Below are 18,937 nucleotides of genomic sequence, written 5' to 3' on the forward strand. Positions count from 1 at the left end.
TACAGAGGTCAGTAGGATGTAGGGCAATGTACAGAGGTCAGTAGGATGTAGGGCAGTGTACAGAGGTCAGTAGGATGTAGGGAAGTGTAAAGAGGTCAGAAGGATGTAGGGCAGTGTACGGAAGTCAGTAGGATGTAGAGCAGTGTACAGAGGTCAGTAGGATGTAGGGCAGTGTACAGAGGTCAGTAGGATGTAGGGCAATGTACGGAGGTCAGTAGGATGTAGGGCAGTGTACAGAGGTCAGTAGGATGTAGGGTAGTGTACAGAGGTCAGTAGGACGTTGGACAGCGTACAGAGGGCAGTAGGATGTAGGGCAGTCTACAGAGGTCAGTAGGATGTAGGTCAATGTACAGAGGTCAGAAGGATGTAGGGCAATGTACAGAGGTCAGTAGGATGTAGGGCAATGTATAGAGGTCAGTCCGATGTAGGTCAATGTACAGAGGTCAGAAGGATGTAGGGCAATGTACGGAGGTCAGTAGGATGTAGGGCAGTGTACAGAGGTCAGTAGGATGTAGGGCAATGTACAGAGGTCAAAAGGATGTAGGGCAATGTACGGAGGTCAGTAGGATGTAGGGCAGTGTACGGAGGTCAGTAGGATGTAGGGCAGTGTACAGAGGTCAGTAGGATGTAGGTCAATGTATGCAGGTGAGTAGCATGTAGGGCAGTGTACAGAGGTCAGTAGGATGTAGGGAAGTGTAAAGAGGTCAGAAGGATGTAGGGCAGTGTACGGAGGTCAGTAAGATGTAGGGCAGTGTACAGAGGTCAGTAGGATGTAGGGCAGTGTACAGAGGTCAGTAGGATGTAGGGCAGTGTACGGAGGTCAGTAGGATGTAGGACAATGTACAGAGGTCAGTAGGATGTAGGACAATGTACAGAGGTCAGTAGGATGTAGGACAATGTACAGAGGTCAGTAGGGTGTAGGTCAATTTACAGAGGTCAGTGGGATGTAGGGAAGTGTAAAGAGGTCAGAAGGATGTAGGGCAGTATACGGAGGTCAGAAGGATGTAGGGCAGTGTACGGAGGTCAGTAGGATGTAGGGCAGTGTACAGAGGTCAGTAGGATGTAGGGCAGTGTACGGAGGTCAGTAGGATGTAGGGCAGTGTACAGAGGTCAGTAGGATGTAGGGAAGTGTAAAGAGGTCAGTAGGATGTAGGGCAGTGTACAGAGGTCAGTAGGATGTAGGGAAGTGTAAAGAGGTCAGTAGGATGTAGGGCAATGTACGGAGGTCAGTAGGATGTAGGGCAGTGTACAGAGGTCAGTAGGATGTAGGGTAGTGTACAGAGGTCAGTAGGACGTTGGACAGCGTACAGAGGGCAGTAGGATGTAGGGCAGTGTACAGAGGTCAGTAGGATGTAGATCAATGTACTGAGGGCAGTAGGATGTAGGGCAGTGTACAGAGGTCAATAGGATGTAGGGCAATGTACAGAGGTCAGTAGGATGTAGGTCAATGTACAGAGGTTAGTAGGATGTAGGTCAATGTACAGAGGTCAGTCCGATGTAGGTCAATGTACAGAGGTCAGAAGGATTTAGGGCAATTTACGGAGGTCAGTAGGATGTAGGGCAGTGTACAGAGGTCAGTAGGACGTTGGACAGCGTACAGAGGGCAGTAGGATGTAGGGCAGTCTACAGAGGTCAGTGGGATGTAGGTCAATGTACAGAGGTCAGTAGGATGTAGGTCAATGTACAGAGGTCAGTAGGATGTAGGACAATGTACAGAGGTCAGTAGGATGTAGGACAATGTACAGAGGTCAGTAGGATGTAGGACAATGTACAGACGTCAGTAGGATGTAGGACAATGTACAGAGGTCAGTAGGATGTAGGGCAATGTACAGAGGTCAGTAGGATGTAGGGCAGTGTACAGAGGTCAGTAGGATATAGGGAAGTGTAAAGAGGTCAGAAGGATGTAGGGCAGTGTACGGAAGTCAGTAGGATGTAGAGCAGTGTACAGAGGTCAGTAGGATGTAGGGCAGTGTACAGAGGTCAGTAGGATGTAGGGCAATGTACGGAGGTCAGTAGGATGTAGGGCAGTGTACAGAGGTCAGTAGGATGTAGGGTAGTGTACAGAGGTCAGTAGGACGTTGGACAGCGTACAGAGGGCAGTAGGATGTAGGGCAGTCTACAGAGGTCAGTAGGATGTAGGTCAATGTACAGAGGTCAGAAGGATGTAGGGCAGTGTACAGAGGTCAGTCGGATGTAGGGCAATGTACAGAGGTCAAAAGGATGTAGGGCAATGTACGGAGGTCAGTAGGATGTAGGGCAGTGTACGGAGGTCAGTAGGATGTAGGGCAGTGTACAGAGGTCAGTAGGATGTAGGTCAATGTATGCAGGTGAGTAGGATGTAGGGCAGTGTACAGAGGTCAGTAGGATGTAGGGAAGTGTAAAGAGGTCAGAAGGATGTAGGGCAGTGTACGGAGGTCAGTAAGATGTAGGGCAGTGTACAGAGGTCAGTAGGATGTAGGGCAGTGTACAGAGGTCAGTAGGATGTAGGGCAGTGTACGGAGGTCAGTAGGATGTAGGACAATGTACAGAGGTCAGTAGGATGTAGGACAATGTACAGAGGTCAGTAGGATGTAGGACAATGTACAGAGGTCAGTAGGGTGTAGGTCAATTTACAGAGGTCAGTGGGATGTAGGGAAGTGTAAAGAGGTCAGAAGGATGTAGGGCAGTATACGGAGGTCAGAAGGATGTAGGGCAGTGTACGGAGGTCAGTAGGATGTAGGGCAGTGTACAGAGGTCAGTAGGATGTAGGGCAGTGTAAAGCCCCATACACACTATGAGTTATTCTGCTGAGTTTTTCCTTCAGATTTACCAAAACCATATAATATGAGGTCAAACCTTAGGAGTTTAAATTTATATGCAATCAGGCAGGTCCTTCTACTACATTGTTTTGGTAAATCTGAAGGAAAAACTCAGCAGAAAAAATGATAGTGTGTATGGGGCTTTAAGAGGTCAGTAGGATGTAGGGCAGTGTACGGAGGTCAGTAGGATGTAGGGAAGTGTAAAGAGGTCAGTAGGATGTAGGGCAGTGTACAGAGGTCAGTAGGATGTAGGGAAGTGTAAAGAGGTCAGTAGGATGTAGGGCAATGTACGGAGGTCAGTAGGATGTAAGGCAGTGTACAGAGGTCAGTAGGATGTAGGGTAGTGTACAGAGGTCAGTAGGACGTTGGACAGCGTACAGAGGGCAGTAGGATGTAGGGCAGTGTACAGAGGTCAGTAGGATGTAGGTCAATGTACAGAGGGCAGTAGGATGTAGGGCAGTGTACAGAGGTCAATAGGATGTAGGGCAATATACAGAGGTCAGTAGGATGTAGGTCAATGTACAGAGGTCAGTAGGATGTAGGTCAATGTACAGAGGTCAGTCCGATGTAGGTCAATGTACAGAGGTCAGAAGGATTTAGGGCAATTTACGGAGGTCAGTAGGATGTAGGGCAGTGTACAGAGGTCAGTAGGATGTAGGGCAATGTACAGAGGTCAAAAGGATGTAGGGCAATGTACGGAGGTCAGTAGGATGTAGGGCAGTGTACGGAGGTCAGTAGGATGTAGGGCAGTGTATGGAGGTCAGTAGGATGTAGGACAATGTACAGAGGTCAGTAGGATGTAGGTCAATGTATGCAGGTGAGTAGGATGTAGGGCAGTGTACAGAGGTCAGTAGGATGTAGGGCAGTGTACAGAGGTCAGTAGGATGTAGGGCAGTGTACAGAGGTCAGTAGGATGTAGGTCAATGTACAGAGGTCAGTAGGATGTAGGGCAATGTACAGAGGTCAGTAGGATGTAGGACAATGTACAGAGGTCAGTTGGATGTAGGACAATGTACAGAGGTCAGTAGGATGTAGGGCAGTGTACGGAGGTCAGTAGGATGTAGGGCAGTGTACGGAGGTCAGTAGGATGTAGGGCAGTGTACAGAGGTCAGTAGGATGTAGGGCAGTGTACGGAGGTCAGTAGGATGTAGGGCAGTGTACAGAGGTCAGTAGGATGTAGGGCAGTGTACAGAGGTCAGTAGGATGTAGGACAGTGTAAAGCCCCATACACACTATCAGTTTTTCTGCTGAGTTTTTCCTTCAGATTTACCAAAACCATATAATATGAGGTCAAACCTTAGGAGTTTAAATTTATATGCAATCAGGCAGGTCCTTCTACTACATTGTTTTGGTAAATCTGAAGGAAAAACTCAGCAGAAAAACTGATAGTGTGTATGGGGCTTTAAGAGGTCAGTAGGATGTAGGGCAGTGTACGGAGGTCAGTAGGATGTAGGGAAGTGTAAAGAGGTCAGTAGGATGTAGGGAAGTGTACGGAGGTCAGTAGGATGTAGGGCAGTGTACAGAGGTCAGTAGGATGTAGGGTAGTGTACAGAGGTCAGTAGGACGTTGGACAGCGTACAGAGGGCAGTAGGATGTAGGGCAGTGTACAGAGGTCAGTAGGATGTAGGTCAATGTACAGAGAGCAGTAGGATGTAGGGCAGTGTACAGAGGTCAATAGGATGTAGGGCAATGTACAGAGGTCAGTAGGATGTAGGTCAATGTACAGAGGTCAGTCCGATGTAGGTCAATGTACAGAGGTCAGAAGGATTTAGGGCAATTTACGGAGGTCAGTAGGATGTAGGGCAGTGTACAGAGGTCAGTAGGATGTAGGGCAATGTACAGAGGTCAAAAGGATGTAGGGCAATGTACGGAGGTCAGTAGAATGTAGGGCAGTGTATGGAGGTCAGTAGGATGTAGGGCAGTGTATGGAGGTCAGTAGGATGTAGGACAATGTACAGAGGTCAGTAGGATGTAGGTCAATGTATGCAGGTGAGTAGGATGTAGGGCAGTGTACAGAGGTCAGTAGGATGTAGGTCAATGTACAGAGGTCAGTAGGATGTAGGACAATGTACAGAGGTCAGTAGGATGTAGGACAATGTACAGAGGTCAGTAGGATGTAGGTCAATTTACAGAGGTCAGTAGGATGTAGGGAAGTGTAAAGAGGTCAGAAGGATGTAGGGCAGTGTACGGAGGTCAGAAGGATGTAGGGCAGTGTACAGAGGTCAGTAGGATGTAGGGCAGTGTACAGAGGTCAGTAGGATGTAGGTCAATGTACAGAGGTCAGTAGGATGTAGGGCAATGTACAGAGGTCAGTAGGATGTAGGACAATGTACAGAGGTCAGTAGGATGTAGGACAATGTACAGAGGTCAGTAGGATGTAGGGCAGTGTACGGAGGTCAGTAGGATGTAGGGCAGTGTACGGAGGTCAGTAGGATGTAGGGCAGTGTACAGAGGTCAGTAGGATGTAGGGCAGTGTACGGAGGTCAGTAGGATGTAGGGCAGTGTACAGAGGTCAGTAGGATGTAGGGCAGTGTACAGAGGTCAGTAGGATGTAGGACAGTGTAAAGCCCCATACACACTATCAGTTTTTCTGCTGAGTTTTTCCTTCAGATTTACCAAAACCATATAATATGAGGTCAAACCTTAGGAGTTTAAATTTATATGCAATCAGGCAGGTCCTTCTACTACATTGTTTTGGTAAATCTGAAGGAAAAACTCAGCAGAAAAACTGATAGTGTGTATGGGGCTTTAAGAGGTCAGTAGGATGTAGGGCAGTGTACGGAGGTCAGTAGGATGTAGGGAAGTGTAAAGAGGTCAGTAGGATGTAGGGAAGTGTACGGAGGTCAGTAGGATGTAGGGCAGTGTACAGAGGTCAGTAGGATGTAGGGTAGTGTACAGAGGTCAGTAGGACGTTGGACAGCGTACAGAGGGCAGTAGGATGTAGGGCAGTGTACAGAGGTCAGTAGGATGTAGGTCAATGTACAGAGAGCAGTAGGATGTAGGGCAGTGTACAGAGGTCAATAGGATGTAGGGCAATGTACAGAGGTCAGTAGGATGTAGGTCAATGTACAGAGGTCAGTCCGATGTAGGTCAATGTACAGAGGTCAGAAGGATTTAGGGCAATTTACGGAGGTCAGTAGGATGTAGGGCAGTGTACAGAGGTCAGTAGGATGTAGGGCAATGTACAGAGGTCAAAAGGATGTAGGGCAATGTACGGAGGTCAGTAGAATGTAGGGCAGTGTATGGAGGTCAGTAGGATGTAGGGCAGTGTATGGAGGTCAGTAGGATGTAGGACAATATACAGAGGTCAGTAGGATGTAGGTCAATGTATGCAGGTGAGTAGGATGTAGGGCAGTGTACAGAGGTCAGTAGGATGTAGGGCAGTGTACAGAGGTCAGTAGGATGTAGGTCAATGTACAGAGGTCAGTAGGATGTAGGACAATGTACAGAGGTCAGTAGGATGTAGGACAATGTACAGAGGTCAGTAGGATGTAGGTCAATTTACAGAGGTCAGTAGGATGTAGGGAAGTGTAAAGAGGTCAGAAGGATGTAGGGCAGTGTACGGAGGTCAGAAGGATGTAGGGCAGTGTACGGAGGTCAGTAGGATGTAGGGCAGTGTACAGAGGTCAGTAGGATGTAGGGCAGTGTAAAGCCCCATACACACTGTGAGTTATTCTGCTGAGTTTTTCCTTCAGATTTACCAAAACCATATAATATGAGGTCAAACCTTAGGAGTTTAAATTTATATGCAATCAGGCAGGTCCTTCTACTACATGGTTTTGTGTGTATGGGGCTTTAAGAGGTCAGTAGGATGTAGGGAAGTGTAAAGAGGTCAGTAGGATGTAGGGCAGTGTACAGAGGTCAGTAGTATATAGAGCAGCGTCCAGTGTATGGAGGCCCACGCATCTAAAAATGCCACGCATTTTGTGGGATGCGATTTCAAGGAAACTGCATTTTTAAAATGCTGCATGCGATTTTTTTCTGCTGTAAACACCGGCACGGATGCCCATTCAAATGAATGGGCTGCCATGCCCATGCAATCCCTCATAGATGTGAACCAGGCCTAAAAGCATCAAGCAGCCAGGTCAGGGTTTAGGAACAGTCTATGGGGAAAAGGCAGCACATACGTGGCCCTGCTGGCCAGCCGAGCTCCACTCACCATGTGCGAGCTCTCAGTACAGCCTGCTATTTCTCCCACTTTCAGAGTACAGAGGAGCTTACGGCCCCACCCGCTCATCCCTCACTGGGGAAGGTATTTGGGAATACACAGCACAGCGGGCCGATGACTATCTCCTGGAGTCCTGTCCCGTGGTGGTGGCGTGCACAGTGTGTGTGACAGTGTACCCAGTCGGTCATTCTGTATTGCCAATGAGTGGCTCATCAGCCATGGCTGGCCTTGCCCCCTCTCAGCATTGATTAATCTGCAGCACTTCCTGGAGGTAGGGGAGGTATGACAGTGCAGCCCGGGACAGAGGGCAATTTTCATAATTTTGCCTATGACAATAACAAAGCCGGACATGGATTAGATTTTCGGGACTGTCCCAGTAAATTCTGCACTGTTGGCAACTATGAGAGAGCGAAATTGTTCATTGCTCAAAGGAACGCCTAGAAACTGTTTGGAGGAACCCTGGCTGAGAAAGGCTGGACTAGGCAGAGATATATTTCTCTCCACCTTGGTGGGAGTGGAGATGACCCCCATCTAGAAGGATATACAGTACATACACACACAGCACTAGGCCGTGTTCACACTGCGAGACGTCTCTTGGGTCTGCAGTTCCTCTGATCTCCACAAGGTGGTGATCTCACTTCTACCCAGACAGGAAGTCTCTATGGAAGACAGACAGGAAGTGATGTCGGCTACAGACAGGAAGTTCCAGGTGAGAGGTGAGTCGGGAGGAAGTAGAGAGGAGACATTGTTGGAAGTGGCAGCCGAGGAGGTAATAAGATCTTATTTTCTATTTACACCCAGTAACCCCCCCGTCATGTCCGTCCTCTTCCTCCATAGTCACTGTGACGTCTTTTATCTCCAGCAGATGATGATACACACATATATAGCGTGGAAACCTTGATTAACCCCTTCAGGGACAGAACGTTCCCCCACTTACGGGGCTGGAGGGCCGGAACATTCTCTTGACGTTGGAGGTGTCACCTTTCCTACCAACAACCTTACCTAATCAGTCTATACTTGCGGATTATACCACTTTTATCACACCTCCCAACTGCCCCGTATTGGGTGGGACTGTCTCGAGATTTGGATTAAGTCCCGATGTCCCACCCGTTAGGGCTGAGTCCCGGAGCCCAGCGCCAGAACATGTTCCATCACTCAGCTCCACTAAATTAGCCAGAAGGGGGCAAAACGCTGTTCCCTTCCCCCTCTCTGTGTCTCCCCTGTGGCTGTTCTTGTCACAGGCAGCTACAGAGGAAACGCTGTTTATTGCGGGGAGGAGGCGGGTACTGAAGGCTGGCACAGGGGGTAGGGGGGCTGGCCAAGCTATAACTGACTGTGATTGGCTTTATACTGGGGAGGGAGCAGGTGCTAAAGGCCAGCACGGCAGTAGGGGGTGGAGCTATAAGCCAATCACAGTCAATCATTGCCCCATCTCCATACTCCCCATGCAGACCTTTAGAACCCGCCCCCCTCCCCAGTATAAAGCAAATCACAGTCAGTCGTAGCCAAGCCTCCCTACTCCCTTAGTAGCCACCCCTTCCCTGGTATAAAGCCAATTGCAGTCGATCATAGCCCCGACCCTACTCCCTTTGACAGCTTTTAGTACCCACCCCTCCCCAGTATAAGGCCTATCAAAGGTAGTCATAGCCCCGCCTCCCTACTCCCTGTACCAGCGTTTAGTACCCACCCCTTCCCCGGTATAAAGCCAATCACAGGTAATCATACCCCCACCACCTACTCCCCGAGCAGCCCTTTAAAACCCACTTCCTCCCTGGTATAAAGCCAATCAGTCAATCATACCCCGACCCCCTACTAGCTGTGCCGTCCTTTACCACCCGCCCCCTCCCCGGTATGAACACACATTGTTTCCTCTGTAGCCGCCCATGACAAGCACAGCTGCAGGGGAGACACAGAAAGAGGATCGGCTTACTTCTGTTCTTCTCTCTGCACTCTGCACAATACTCGGGGTACTGCAGCTCCGACTCCTCACCCCCTCCTATTTCCTTGTGCAGTAGATGTGCTTATGATTAGATGTAATTTTAGCTCCGCCTTCTGAACCAGGGAATAGGGGGGAGGGGGGTAAAGCTGCAGTACGAGAAATGAGTCCAGGGAGAAAGAGAGCAGAGTTCATCAGTGCAGAGGTAAAACAGACAGTCACTACTGACCCCTGAACTCTGCCTAATCTACTACTTACCTCTGAACTCTGCCTCACCTTCTACTGACCTTTGAACTCTGCCTAATCTACTACTTACCTCTGAACTCTGCCTCACCTACTACTGACCTTTGAACTCTGCCTAATCTACTACTTACCTCTGAACTCTTCCTCCCTTAGTACTGACCTCTGAACTCTGTGGGAAATGACTCTGGGGTCAGTAATAAGTATCGGAGAGTTCAGAGGTCAGTACTAGGTATCAGAGAGGTCAGTAGTGTAGAGGAGTTCAGAGTTCAGTAGCAAGTAACGAAGAGTTCAGAGATCAGTAGTAGGTATCAGAGGTCAGTAGTAAGTAATGCAGAGTTAAGTAGTAAGTATCGGAGAGTTATGAGGTCTGTAGTAAGCATTGGGGAGTTCAGAGTCACACTGACCTCACAGCTCCGCCTCCCAATGTCCCTCCATCCAGAGTCAGAGAATCCTATGACATCACACTGACCTCACAGCTCCGCCTCCCAATGTCCCTCCATCCAGAGTCAGAGAATTCTATGACATCACACTGACCTCACAGCTCCACCTCCCAATGTCCCTCCATCCAGAGTCAGAGAATCCTATGACATCACACTGACCTCACAGCTCCGCCTCCCAATGTCCCTCCATCCAGAGTCAGAGAATCCTATGACATCACACTGACCTCACAGCTCCGCCTCCCAATGTCCCTCCATCCAGAGTCAGAGAATTCTATGATATCACACTGACCTCACAGCTCCGCCTCCCAATGTCCCTTCATCCAGAGTCAGAGAATCAGATGACATCACACTGACCTCACAGCTCCGCCTCCCAATGTCCCTCCATCCAGAGTCAGAGAATTCTATGACCTCACACTGACCTCACAGCTCCGCCTCCCAATGTCCCTCCATCCAGAGTCAGAGAATTCTATGACCTCACACTGACCTCACAGCTCCGCCTCCCAATGTCCCTCCATCCGGAGTCAGAGAATTCTATGACATCACACTGACCTCACAGCTCCGCCTCCCAATGTCCCTCCATCCGGATATTTTCTTATTTACCGATGCTTTTAGGATGTGGGTGGACTCGTACCAGCCTCATGTACATGGGAGCACTTTTGCTCTTGCATTGTATGTAATAATGTCAGAATGCCTACAACAAGTTTTTCACCTATGAAGTGGGGGGGGGGGGAGGGGAGGTCAGTGTTGGTAATTTCTACCTCAACCTGAAGTGTAGCTTTAATAAAATGTAGAGAGTAGGGGTGTGGAAAATGATCGCTGCATCGATGCATCACGATTCTGCCCTTCCCGATTCAGCATCGATGTGGTTAGCCAGCAAAATCGATTATGTATGACGTCATTCCGGCCCCTCCCCCTCTCCCCGCACAGCAGTGTCTTTGCTGGTCATGACAGGCCACCGATCGGCTGGCTAAGCCTTTCCCCCGTCAATGGGTGATATAGCCTCCGTAGGACAGGATGATGAGTCTGTACATTTAAGGGCCAGCGGCTGCAGCTGAGCGGTGTGTCTCTGACACTCGTCTCTCACACAGCCCAGCGAAGTTCACTCCCCCCCCCTCCCAGCAACGGATGGGAGATGAGCAATGCATTGCATACAGCTGCCCCTCCTCCTCCTCATCTCTCCCCCTGTGTCTGCCCGGCCCACCCGCTCTCTTATCCCAACCTACAGCTGTGAAGGAGAGAGAGGAGAGGAGATTGGGGGGGGGGGTCAGCAGCTACACATTCCAAGCTGTGTGAACTTCCAGCCTCGTCCCTCCAATCAGTGAGCTCTGCATTGTGCATCACACATTGATCACTGAACTGTCCCTTTCTCTCCCTATCTGTCTCCCTCCCCCGCTCTGTTCTTCCAAGATCCAGTTTGCACTAAGCCACTTATGCAGCCCATATATTGATCGCTTTTTTTTTGGTCATTACATTGGAAAAAAAAAAATTCAATTCCCCCGTCTTCACATTCCAGGTGGATGGGGGAATCCTCCGACAGTGGACCAGTGGGGCGAACAACCAGGGTTGCTTTCCTGGCACCGCTATTGAGAGTGCCAGTCTCTGTCTCCATGGCAGCAACAGCGCATTAGAACCTAGGCCTGGCTACTTGGCGCATCACATCTGCAGTCTCTGATTATCTCCTGTATTATGTCTGCAGTCTCTGACCATCTCCTGTAGTATGTCTGCAGTCTCTGACCATCTCCTGTATTATGTCTGCAGTCTCTGATCATCTCCTGTATTATGTCTGCAGTCTCTGATCATCTCCTGTAGTATGTCTGCAGTCTCTGATCATCTCCTGTACCATGTCTGCAGTCTCTGATCATCTCCTGTACTATGTCTGCAGTCTCTGATCATCTCCTGTACCATGTCTGCAGTCTCTGATCATCTCCTGTACTATGTCTGCAGTCTCTGATCATCTCCTGTAATATGTCTGCAGTCTCTGACCATCTCCTGTACTATGTCTGTAGTCTCTGATCATCTCCTGTACTATGTCTGCAGTCTCTGATCATCTCCTGTACTATGTCTACAGTCTCTGATCATCTCCTGTATCATGTCTGCAGTGTCTGATCATCTCCTGTACCATGTCTGCAGTCTCTGACCATCTCCTATATTATGTCTGCAGTCTCTGATCATCTCCTGTATTATGTCTGCAGTCTCTGATCATCTCCTGTACCATGTCTGCAGTCTCTGACCATCTCCTGTATCATGTCTTCAGTGTTTGATCATCTCCTGTACTATGTCTGCAGTCTCTGATCATCTCCTGTATTATGTCTGCAGTCTCTGATCATCTCCTGTATTATGTCTGCAGTCTCTGACCATCTCCTGTATTATGTCTGCAGTCTCTGATCATCTCCTGTACTATGTCTGCAGTCTCTGATCATCTCCTGTACTATGTCTGCAGTCTCTGATCATCTCCTGTACTATGTCTACAGTCTCTGATCATCTCCTGTACTATGTCTGCAGTCTCTGATCATCTCCTGTACCATGTCTGCAGTCTCTGATCATCTCCTGTACTATGTCTGCAGTCTCTGATCATCTCCTGTAATATGTCTGCAGTCTCTGATCATCTCCTGTAATATGTCTGCAGTCTCTGATCATCTCCTGTATTATGTCTGCAGTCTCTGATCATCTCCTGTACCATGTCTGCAGTCTCTGACCATCTCCTGTATCATGTCTGCAGTCTCTGATCATCTCCTGTACTATGTCTGCAGTCTCTGACCATCTCCTGTATCATGTCTGCAGCCTCTGACCATCTCCTGTATCATGTCTGCAGTCTCTCATCATCTCCTGTACTATGTCTGCAGTCTCTGATCATCTCCTGTATCATGTCTGCAGTCTCTGATCATCTCCTGTATCATGTCTGCAGCCTCTGACCATCTCCTGTATCATGTCTACAGTCTCTGATCATCTCCTGTATCATGTCTGCAGTCTCTGATCATCTCCTGTATCATGTCTGCAGTCTCTGACCATCTCCTGTATCATGTCTACAGTCTCTGATCATCTCCTGTATCATGTCTGCAGTCTCTGACCATCTCCTGTATCATGTCTACAGTCTCTGATCATCTCCTGTATCATGTCTGCAGTCTCTGACCATCTCCTGTATCATGTCTGCAGTCTCTGACCATCTACTGTAGTATTTTTTTTTGGGGGGGGGGGGGGGGGGGGAGCCTGGAACTCCTCCAAGTTGTTGTCTGCTGTGTTTAGACTTGCAGTAATCGTGATGCATCGCGGAATCGAATCGTTGATATGATAATCGTAATCGAATCGTGAGGCCAGTGAAGATGCGCACCTCTAGTAGAGAGTAAGGTGAGGAGGATTCTGGGAATTTATTTTGATTTTACTATTTGTATTCAAATTTAGAGTTTTCCTCCTGTGAAGTCTGGAGATCACATGACCATCACATTGCCTCCACCTCCCTCCCTGATAGAATAGAGAAATACAAAGAAGATTCACCAGAGAGATGATGGAGGAGAGGTGAGGAGGATTCTGGGAATTCTGGGACATTATCCAGTAACAGACAAGGGATGTGTCTGGATGGTGACTGTATCATTGTGTGTGTCAGGTTCCTATAAGGTGTCAGGATGTCACTGTCTATTTCTCCATGGAGGAGTGGGAGTATTTAGAAGGACACAAGGATCTCTACAAGGACGTCATGATGGACAATCAGCCGCCCCTCACATCACCGGGTAAGAGGAGACTTTATTGTAAAGGAGAGAGCAGTACGGAGGCTCCATCTAGATCCCCCATCATCTGATAAACACATAGAAACAATGTATTCAGTCAGTGTGTGTGTTTCCTACAGATGGATCCAGTAATGGGAACCCACCAGAGAGATGTCCCCGTCCTCTGTATTCCCGGGATTCCACACAGGAAGGTCACACCATCCCCCACCATCATCAGGTAGATGAGGAACAATTATTGGTAATTATAATTTATACACAAGCTTGTTACAATTTATGTCTTATTATATATTCAGAGTGTAAACCTCAATAATAATAGTATTAAAGAAGAGTATAAAGAGGAGGATGAGGAGTATGGGGTGATGGAGGAGTTTTCAGAAGGACACAAGGATATGATGGAGCTGCCAAATACCAGGAACCCACCAGAGAGATGTCCCCGTCCTCTGTATTCCCGGGATTCCACACAGGAAGAGCACACCATCCCCCACCATCATCAGGTAGATGAGGAACAATCACGGATAGTTATACTTTATACAAGGGTGTGCATGTTACAATGAATGTTTTCTTACTTATTTAGAGTGGAAACCTTGGGGATGATAATATTGATGTTAAAGAAGAGTATAAAGAGGAGGATGAGGAGTATGGAGTGATGGAGGAGTTTTCAGAAGGACACAAGGATATGATGGAGCCACCAAATACCAGGAACCCACCAGAGAGATGTCCCCGTCCTCTGTATTCCCGGGATTCCACACAGGAAGGTCTCACCATCCCCCACTATTGCAAGGTTAGTGGGTTGGAGCTTATAAAACACAGACTCATGGGGACGATGTGTGGATTTCTTATGTGATGTCACAATAATAAATCTTCTATCTTATAGATGATATTTTCTCTCTCATTTTCTTGGTTTAGAGTGGAGATCCAATCGATATAGAATTTGAGGTGAAATCAGAAGAAGAAGAAGAGAGGTATGTGAGGGATGATCAGCAGTCTATGGAGGAGGATGGAATAACGGGGACATTTATAGAGGAGGACACTCCTACAGAGATCAGCACAGGTGGGTCATTAACACTAAATCCATTCCTCCACCCATACTGCTCACTGATTGGTCCAGAGTAGGGCGGGGGCTGGGTGATATCAGCCTGTAATCCCCTGGTCACTTTCCTGAGCTGTAATAACCCAATGATGGGGGTCTTCAGGATCAGTCCAGTCTTCATCTTGGTTCTCCCCCCATCCTCACTCTCTGACCTCTGGTGGGGCTCAGCCCCGCTGTTATTCATGACTAAATCATGGACTAAATAAGGAAGTGCAGGACTTCTTGTGTTGGGAAGATGGCAATGAGTGATAGAGGGGGAGGGGACACTCGTCCTATAATCCCCTCATCACTGTCACTCCTATAGAAGACAGTTCTCGTTGTTTCCTCCCTCTCTGACTAAGGTCCATGAATAAAGAAATGATCTGGTAGGAGATCAGAGGAGCCATTTACTAGATAAGAGATCAGATGCAGGAAAGATGGCGAGCAATCATCGGAAAAGCAAAGCAAAACACTGACACAAAATGTATTAGCAGAGGAGGGACTAAATACCCTCCCAGCAGCCAGCATCAGGTGAAGACCGATTACTAGAAGCTGCGGGGTGACACCTGCTGGTGGACACTGGAACTACAACCCTCCATCCAGGGTGCCACAGTGTAATCCAGATCCTGACAGGTGCGTCTACTTGTCCGTTAATCTCCTCGCAGTCACTCCAATGAAAGACAGGTTTTGCTGATTCTTTCCTCACTCTCTGACTAAGGTCCATGAATAAAGAAATGATCTGGTAGGAGATCAGAGGACCCATTTACTAGTTACCTTGAGGGGGGAATTGTAAGATCCTCAGAGACAAAGCTGCCTGATGTGGGCGGAGTTCTGGTTTAGGGGAACCAATCAGCTGATGTCTAGTAATAATCTTTGTATTTCTATTTTAGTAGATGGACGGGAGATGAGGAAAACCTCAGAGGATTGTCTCACTTTGTCTCCAGACTGTAAAGTAGAAGATGAGGACATCACACAGTATAGTCCAGGAGAAAACCCGACTACCTCAAATGTCCATCCGGCACCACACAGTGTAGATGGACCATCGTATTCCTCTTATCCTGAGGAACCTCAGACTGTGCGGGACGGTGCCGGACCATCGTATTCCTCTTATCCCGAGGAACCTCAGACTGTGCGGGACGGTGCCGGACCATCGTATTCCTCTTATCCCGAGGAACCTCAGACTGTGCGGGACGGTGCCGGACCATCGTATTCCTCTTATCCCGAGGAACATCAGACTGTGCGGGACGGTGCCGGACCATCGTATTCCTCTTATCCCGAGGAACATCAGACTGTGCGGGACGGTGCCGGACCATCGTATTCCTCTTATCCCGAGGAACCTCAGACTGTGCGGGACGGTGCCGGACCATCATATTCCTCATATACTGAGGAACCTCAGACTGTGCGGGACGGTGCCGGACCATCGTATTCCTCTTATCCCGAGGAACCTCAGACTGTGCGGGACGGTGCCGGACCATCGTATTCCTCTTATCCTGAGGAACCTCAGACTGTGCGGGACGGTGCCGGACCATCGTATTCCTCTTATCCCGAGGAACCTCAGACTGTGCGGGACGGTGCCGGACCATCGTATTCCTCTTATTCCGAGGAACCTCAGACTGTGCGGGACGGTGCCGGACCATCGTATTCCTCTTATCCTGAGGAACCTCAGACTGTGCGGGACGGTGCCGGACCATCGTATTCCTCTTATCCTGAGGAACCTCAGACTGTGGGGGACGGTGCCGGACCATCGTATTCCTCTTATCCTGAGGAACCTCAGACTGTGCGGGACGGTGCCGGACCATCGTATTCCTCTTATCCTGAGGAACCTCAGACTGTGCGGGACGGTGCCGGACCATCGTATTCCTCTTATCCTGAGGAACCTCAGACTGTGCGGGACGGTGCCGGACCATCGTATTCCTCTTATCCCGAGGAACCTCAGACTGTGCGGGACGGTGTCGTTCTTCCGACAGATAAGAGGTTTTCCTGTCCTGAGTGCGGGAAGTGTTTCCGTTTAAGATCTGGTCTTAATATGCATATACGATCTCACACAGGTGAGAAGCCGTTTCCCTGTTCTGAGTGCGGGAAATGTTTTGTAAAAAAATCACAGCTTGTCAGACATCAGAGATCTCACATGGGTGAAAAGTCACTTTCTTGTCCCGTGTGCAGAAAATGTTTTGAAGAAAAATCAGAACTTGTCAAACATGAGATGTCCCACGTGGGTGAGAAGCCGCATTCCTGCTCTGAGTGCGGGAAATGTTTTTCACAACAATCAGAACTTGTCAGACATCAGAGGTCTCACACAGGGGAGAGGCCCTATTCCTGCTCTGAGTGCGGGAAATGTTTTTCACTCCAGTCTTCTCATAAGCGACATCAGAGATCTCACACGGGGGAGAAGCCGCATTCCTGTCCCGAGTGCGGGAAACGTTTTACAACAAAGACACATCTTTCCAGACATCAAAAAACACACACGGGGGAGAAGCCGCATTCCTGTCCCGAGTGCGGGAAACGTTTCACAACAAATTCACATCTTTTCAGACATCAGCAATCACACACGGGAGAGAAGCTGTATTCCTGTCCTGTGTGCGGGAAATTTTTTTCACAGAAATCCAGTCTTTGCAGACATCAGAGATTGCACACGAGGGAAAAGTCACTTTCCTGCGCTGAGTGCGGAAAACGTTTTTCAGAGACGGCCAGTCTTGTTGATCATCAGAGATCGCACACAGGTGAGAAGCCATATTGCTGTCATGAGTGCGGAACATGTTTTTCAAATCGGTCCATGCTATGCAGACATCAGAAATCACACACGGACAAGAACCAGTATTCCTGTCTTGAGTGCGGAACGTGTTTTACGCAAAAATCAGAACTTGTCAGACATCAGATGATTCACACGGGGGAGAAGTCGTATTCTTGTTCGGAGTGCGGGAAATGTTTTTCAAGGAAGACCTATCTTTACACACATCAGAGATCGCACACGGGTGAGAAGCCGTATACCTGTCCTGAGTGCGGTAAATGTTTTTCAACAACGTCCAATCTTTCCGCACATAAAAAGTCTCACACGGGGAAGAAGCCATTTCCCTGTCCTGAGTGTGGGAAATGTTTTTCAGTGAAGTCCAGTCTTTACTATCATCAGAGATCGCACACGGGGGAGAAGCCCTACTCCTGTCCTGACTGCGGGAAATGTTTTTCACACAAGTCCACTCTTTCCACACATGAGAAAACGCACACGGGGGAGAAGCCGTATTCCTGCCCTGAGTGCGGAACATGTTTTTCAGAGAAGTCAAATCTTTACAGGCATCAGAGATTACACACGGGGGAGAAGCCGTATTCCTGCGCTGAGTGCGGTAAATGTTTTTCACAGAAGTCTTATCTTTACAAGCATCAGAGATCTCACACGGGGGAGAAGCCGTATTCCTGTCCTGAGTGAGGGAATTGTTCCTCACTGAAGTCCTGTCTTCCTGTACATCAGGGGGTCCCACACAACCCTGGAGGTGTATTAGTGAGTGCGGGAAATGTCTTGTATATGAATGTTGCTGGACATGTGGGGGAAGAAGCACACCCTGATATACACCTCAGATATACTCCATGGCTGATCTTCATCGTGGAAGAAACAGTTGATAAGGAGATCAGAGATCACCAAAGACATGGATGAAGTGTTGTACCGTGTCGACCATTGATATCAGAATAAAAAATGGAGTCATTACCTCTCATTGGCTGAGTACATTTTGTGGTGTAAACTTCTTGCAAGAGGTCTGTTTTCTCAAGTCGTCTTCCAGGACGAAACACGTTCACCCCACCACTTAAAAAGCAGTCCTCTAGGCCTTTTACTATAAAAATGGAGTCATTACCTCTCATTGGCTGAGTACATTTTGTGGTGTAAACTTCTTGCAAGGGTATTTTTTATCAAGTCGTCTTCCAGGACGAAACACGTTAACCCCACCACTTAAAAGGCTGTCCTCTAGGCCTTTTAAAATAAAAATTGAGTCATTACCTCTCATTGGCTGAGTACATTTTATGGTGTAAACTTCTTGCAAGAGGTCTGTTTTCTCAAGTCGTCTTCTAGGACGAAACACGTTCACCCCACCACTTAAAAGGCAGTCCTCTAGGCCTTTTAATATAAAAATGGAGTCATTACCTGAATGAATGAATTAATGAAATACTTGTATAGCGCACAATGCGAACTGAATCGCCACTAGGCGCTGGGTACATTGGCTGGGTACATTGGCTGGGTACATTTTGTGGTGTAAACTTCTTGCAAGAGGTCTGTTTTCTCAAGTCGTCTTCCAGGACGAAACCCGTTAACCCCCACCACTTTAAAAGGCGGTCCTCTAGGCCTTTTAATATAAAAATTGAGTCTTTACCTCTCATTGGCTGAGCACATTTTGTGGTGGAAGATTTCACAAAGACTTAGGCCGCGTACACACGGGCGGATTGTCTGGCCAACTAAGTTCGTCAGACAATCCGACAGACAGTCCGTCCAACTTTTGAATGAACGGACTTGACCACACACGATGAACAGACAGTCCGCTGAAAACTTGCGCGATGACGTGTACAGCACGTATGACGG

General features: G+C 48.3%; 1 protein-coding gene across 2 annotated transcripts in view; it reads left to right on the plus strand.

The window, feature by feature from the left end:
- The window catches only part of LOC143955541 (uncharacterized), a 124,768-nt gene extending 106,688 nt beyond the window's left edge, over positions 1-18,080 (plus strand). The window contains exons 1-4 of one of the 2 annotated variants that reach the window (XM_077465590.1): positions 13,106-13,524; positions 13,882-14,088; positions 14,214-14,358; positions 15,267-18,080. In XM_077465590.1, coding sequence (XP_077321716.1) covers positions 13,954-14,088; positions 14,214-14,358; positions 15,267-17,797 — 2,811 coding nt within the window. In that variant the 5' untranslated portion in view covers positions 13,106-13,524; positions 13,882-13,953 and the 3' untranslated portion in view covers positions 17,798-18,080. Of the gene's footprint in view, positions 1-13,105; positions 13,525-13,881; positions 14,089-14,213; positions 14,359-15,266 lie in introns of those variants that run through there. The other variant, XM_077465589.1, reaches the window with a different exon arrangement.
- The last annotated feature ends 857 nt before the right edge of the window (positions 18,081-18,937 follow it).

This window comes from Lithobates pipiens, unplaced genomic scaffold (assembly GCF_037356315.1).
Source record: "Lithobates pipiens isolate NorthernLeopardFrog02 unplaced genomic scaffold, aLitPip1_a1.2 Scaffold_35, whole genome shotgun sequence".
In the NCBI taxonomy this organism is placed as follows: Eukaryota; Metazoa; Chordata; class Amphibia; order Anura; family Ranidae; genus Lithobates; species Lithobates pipiens.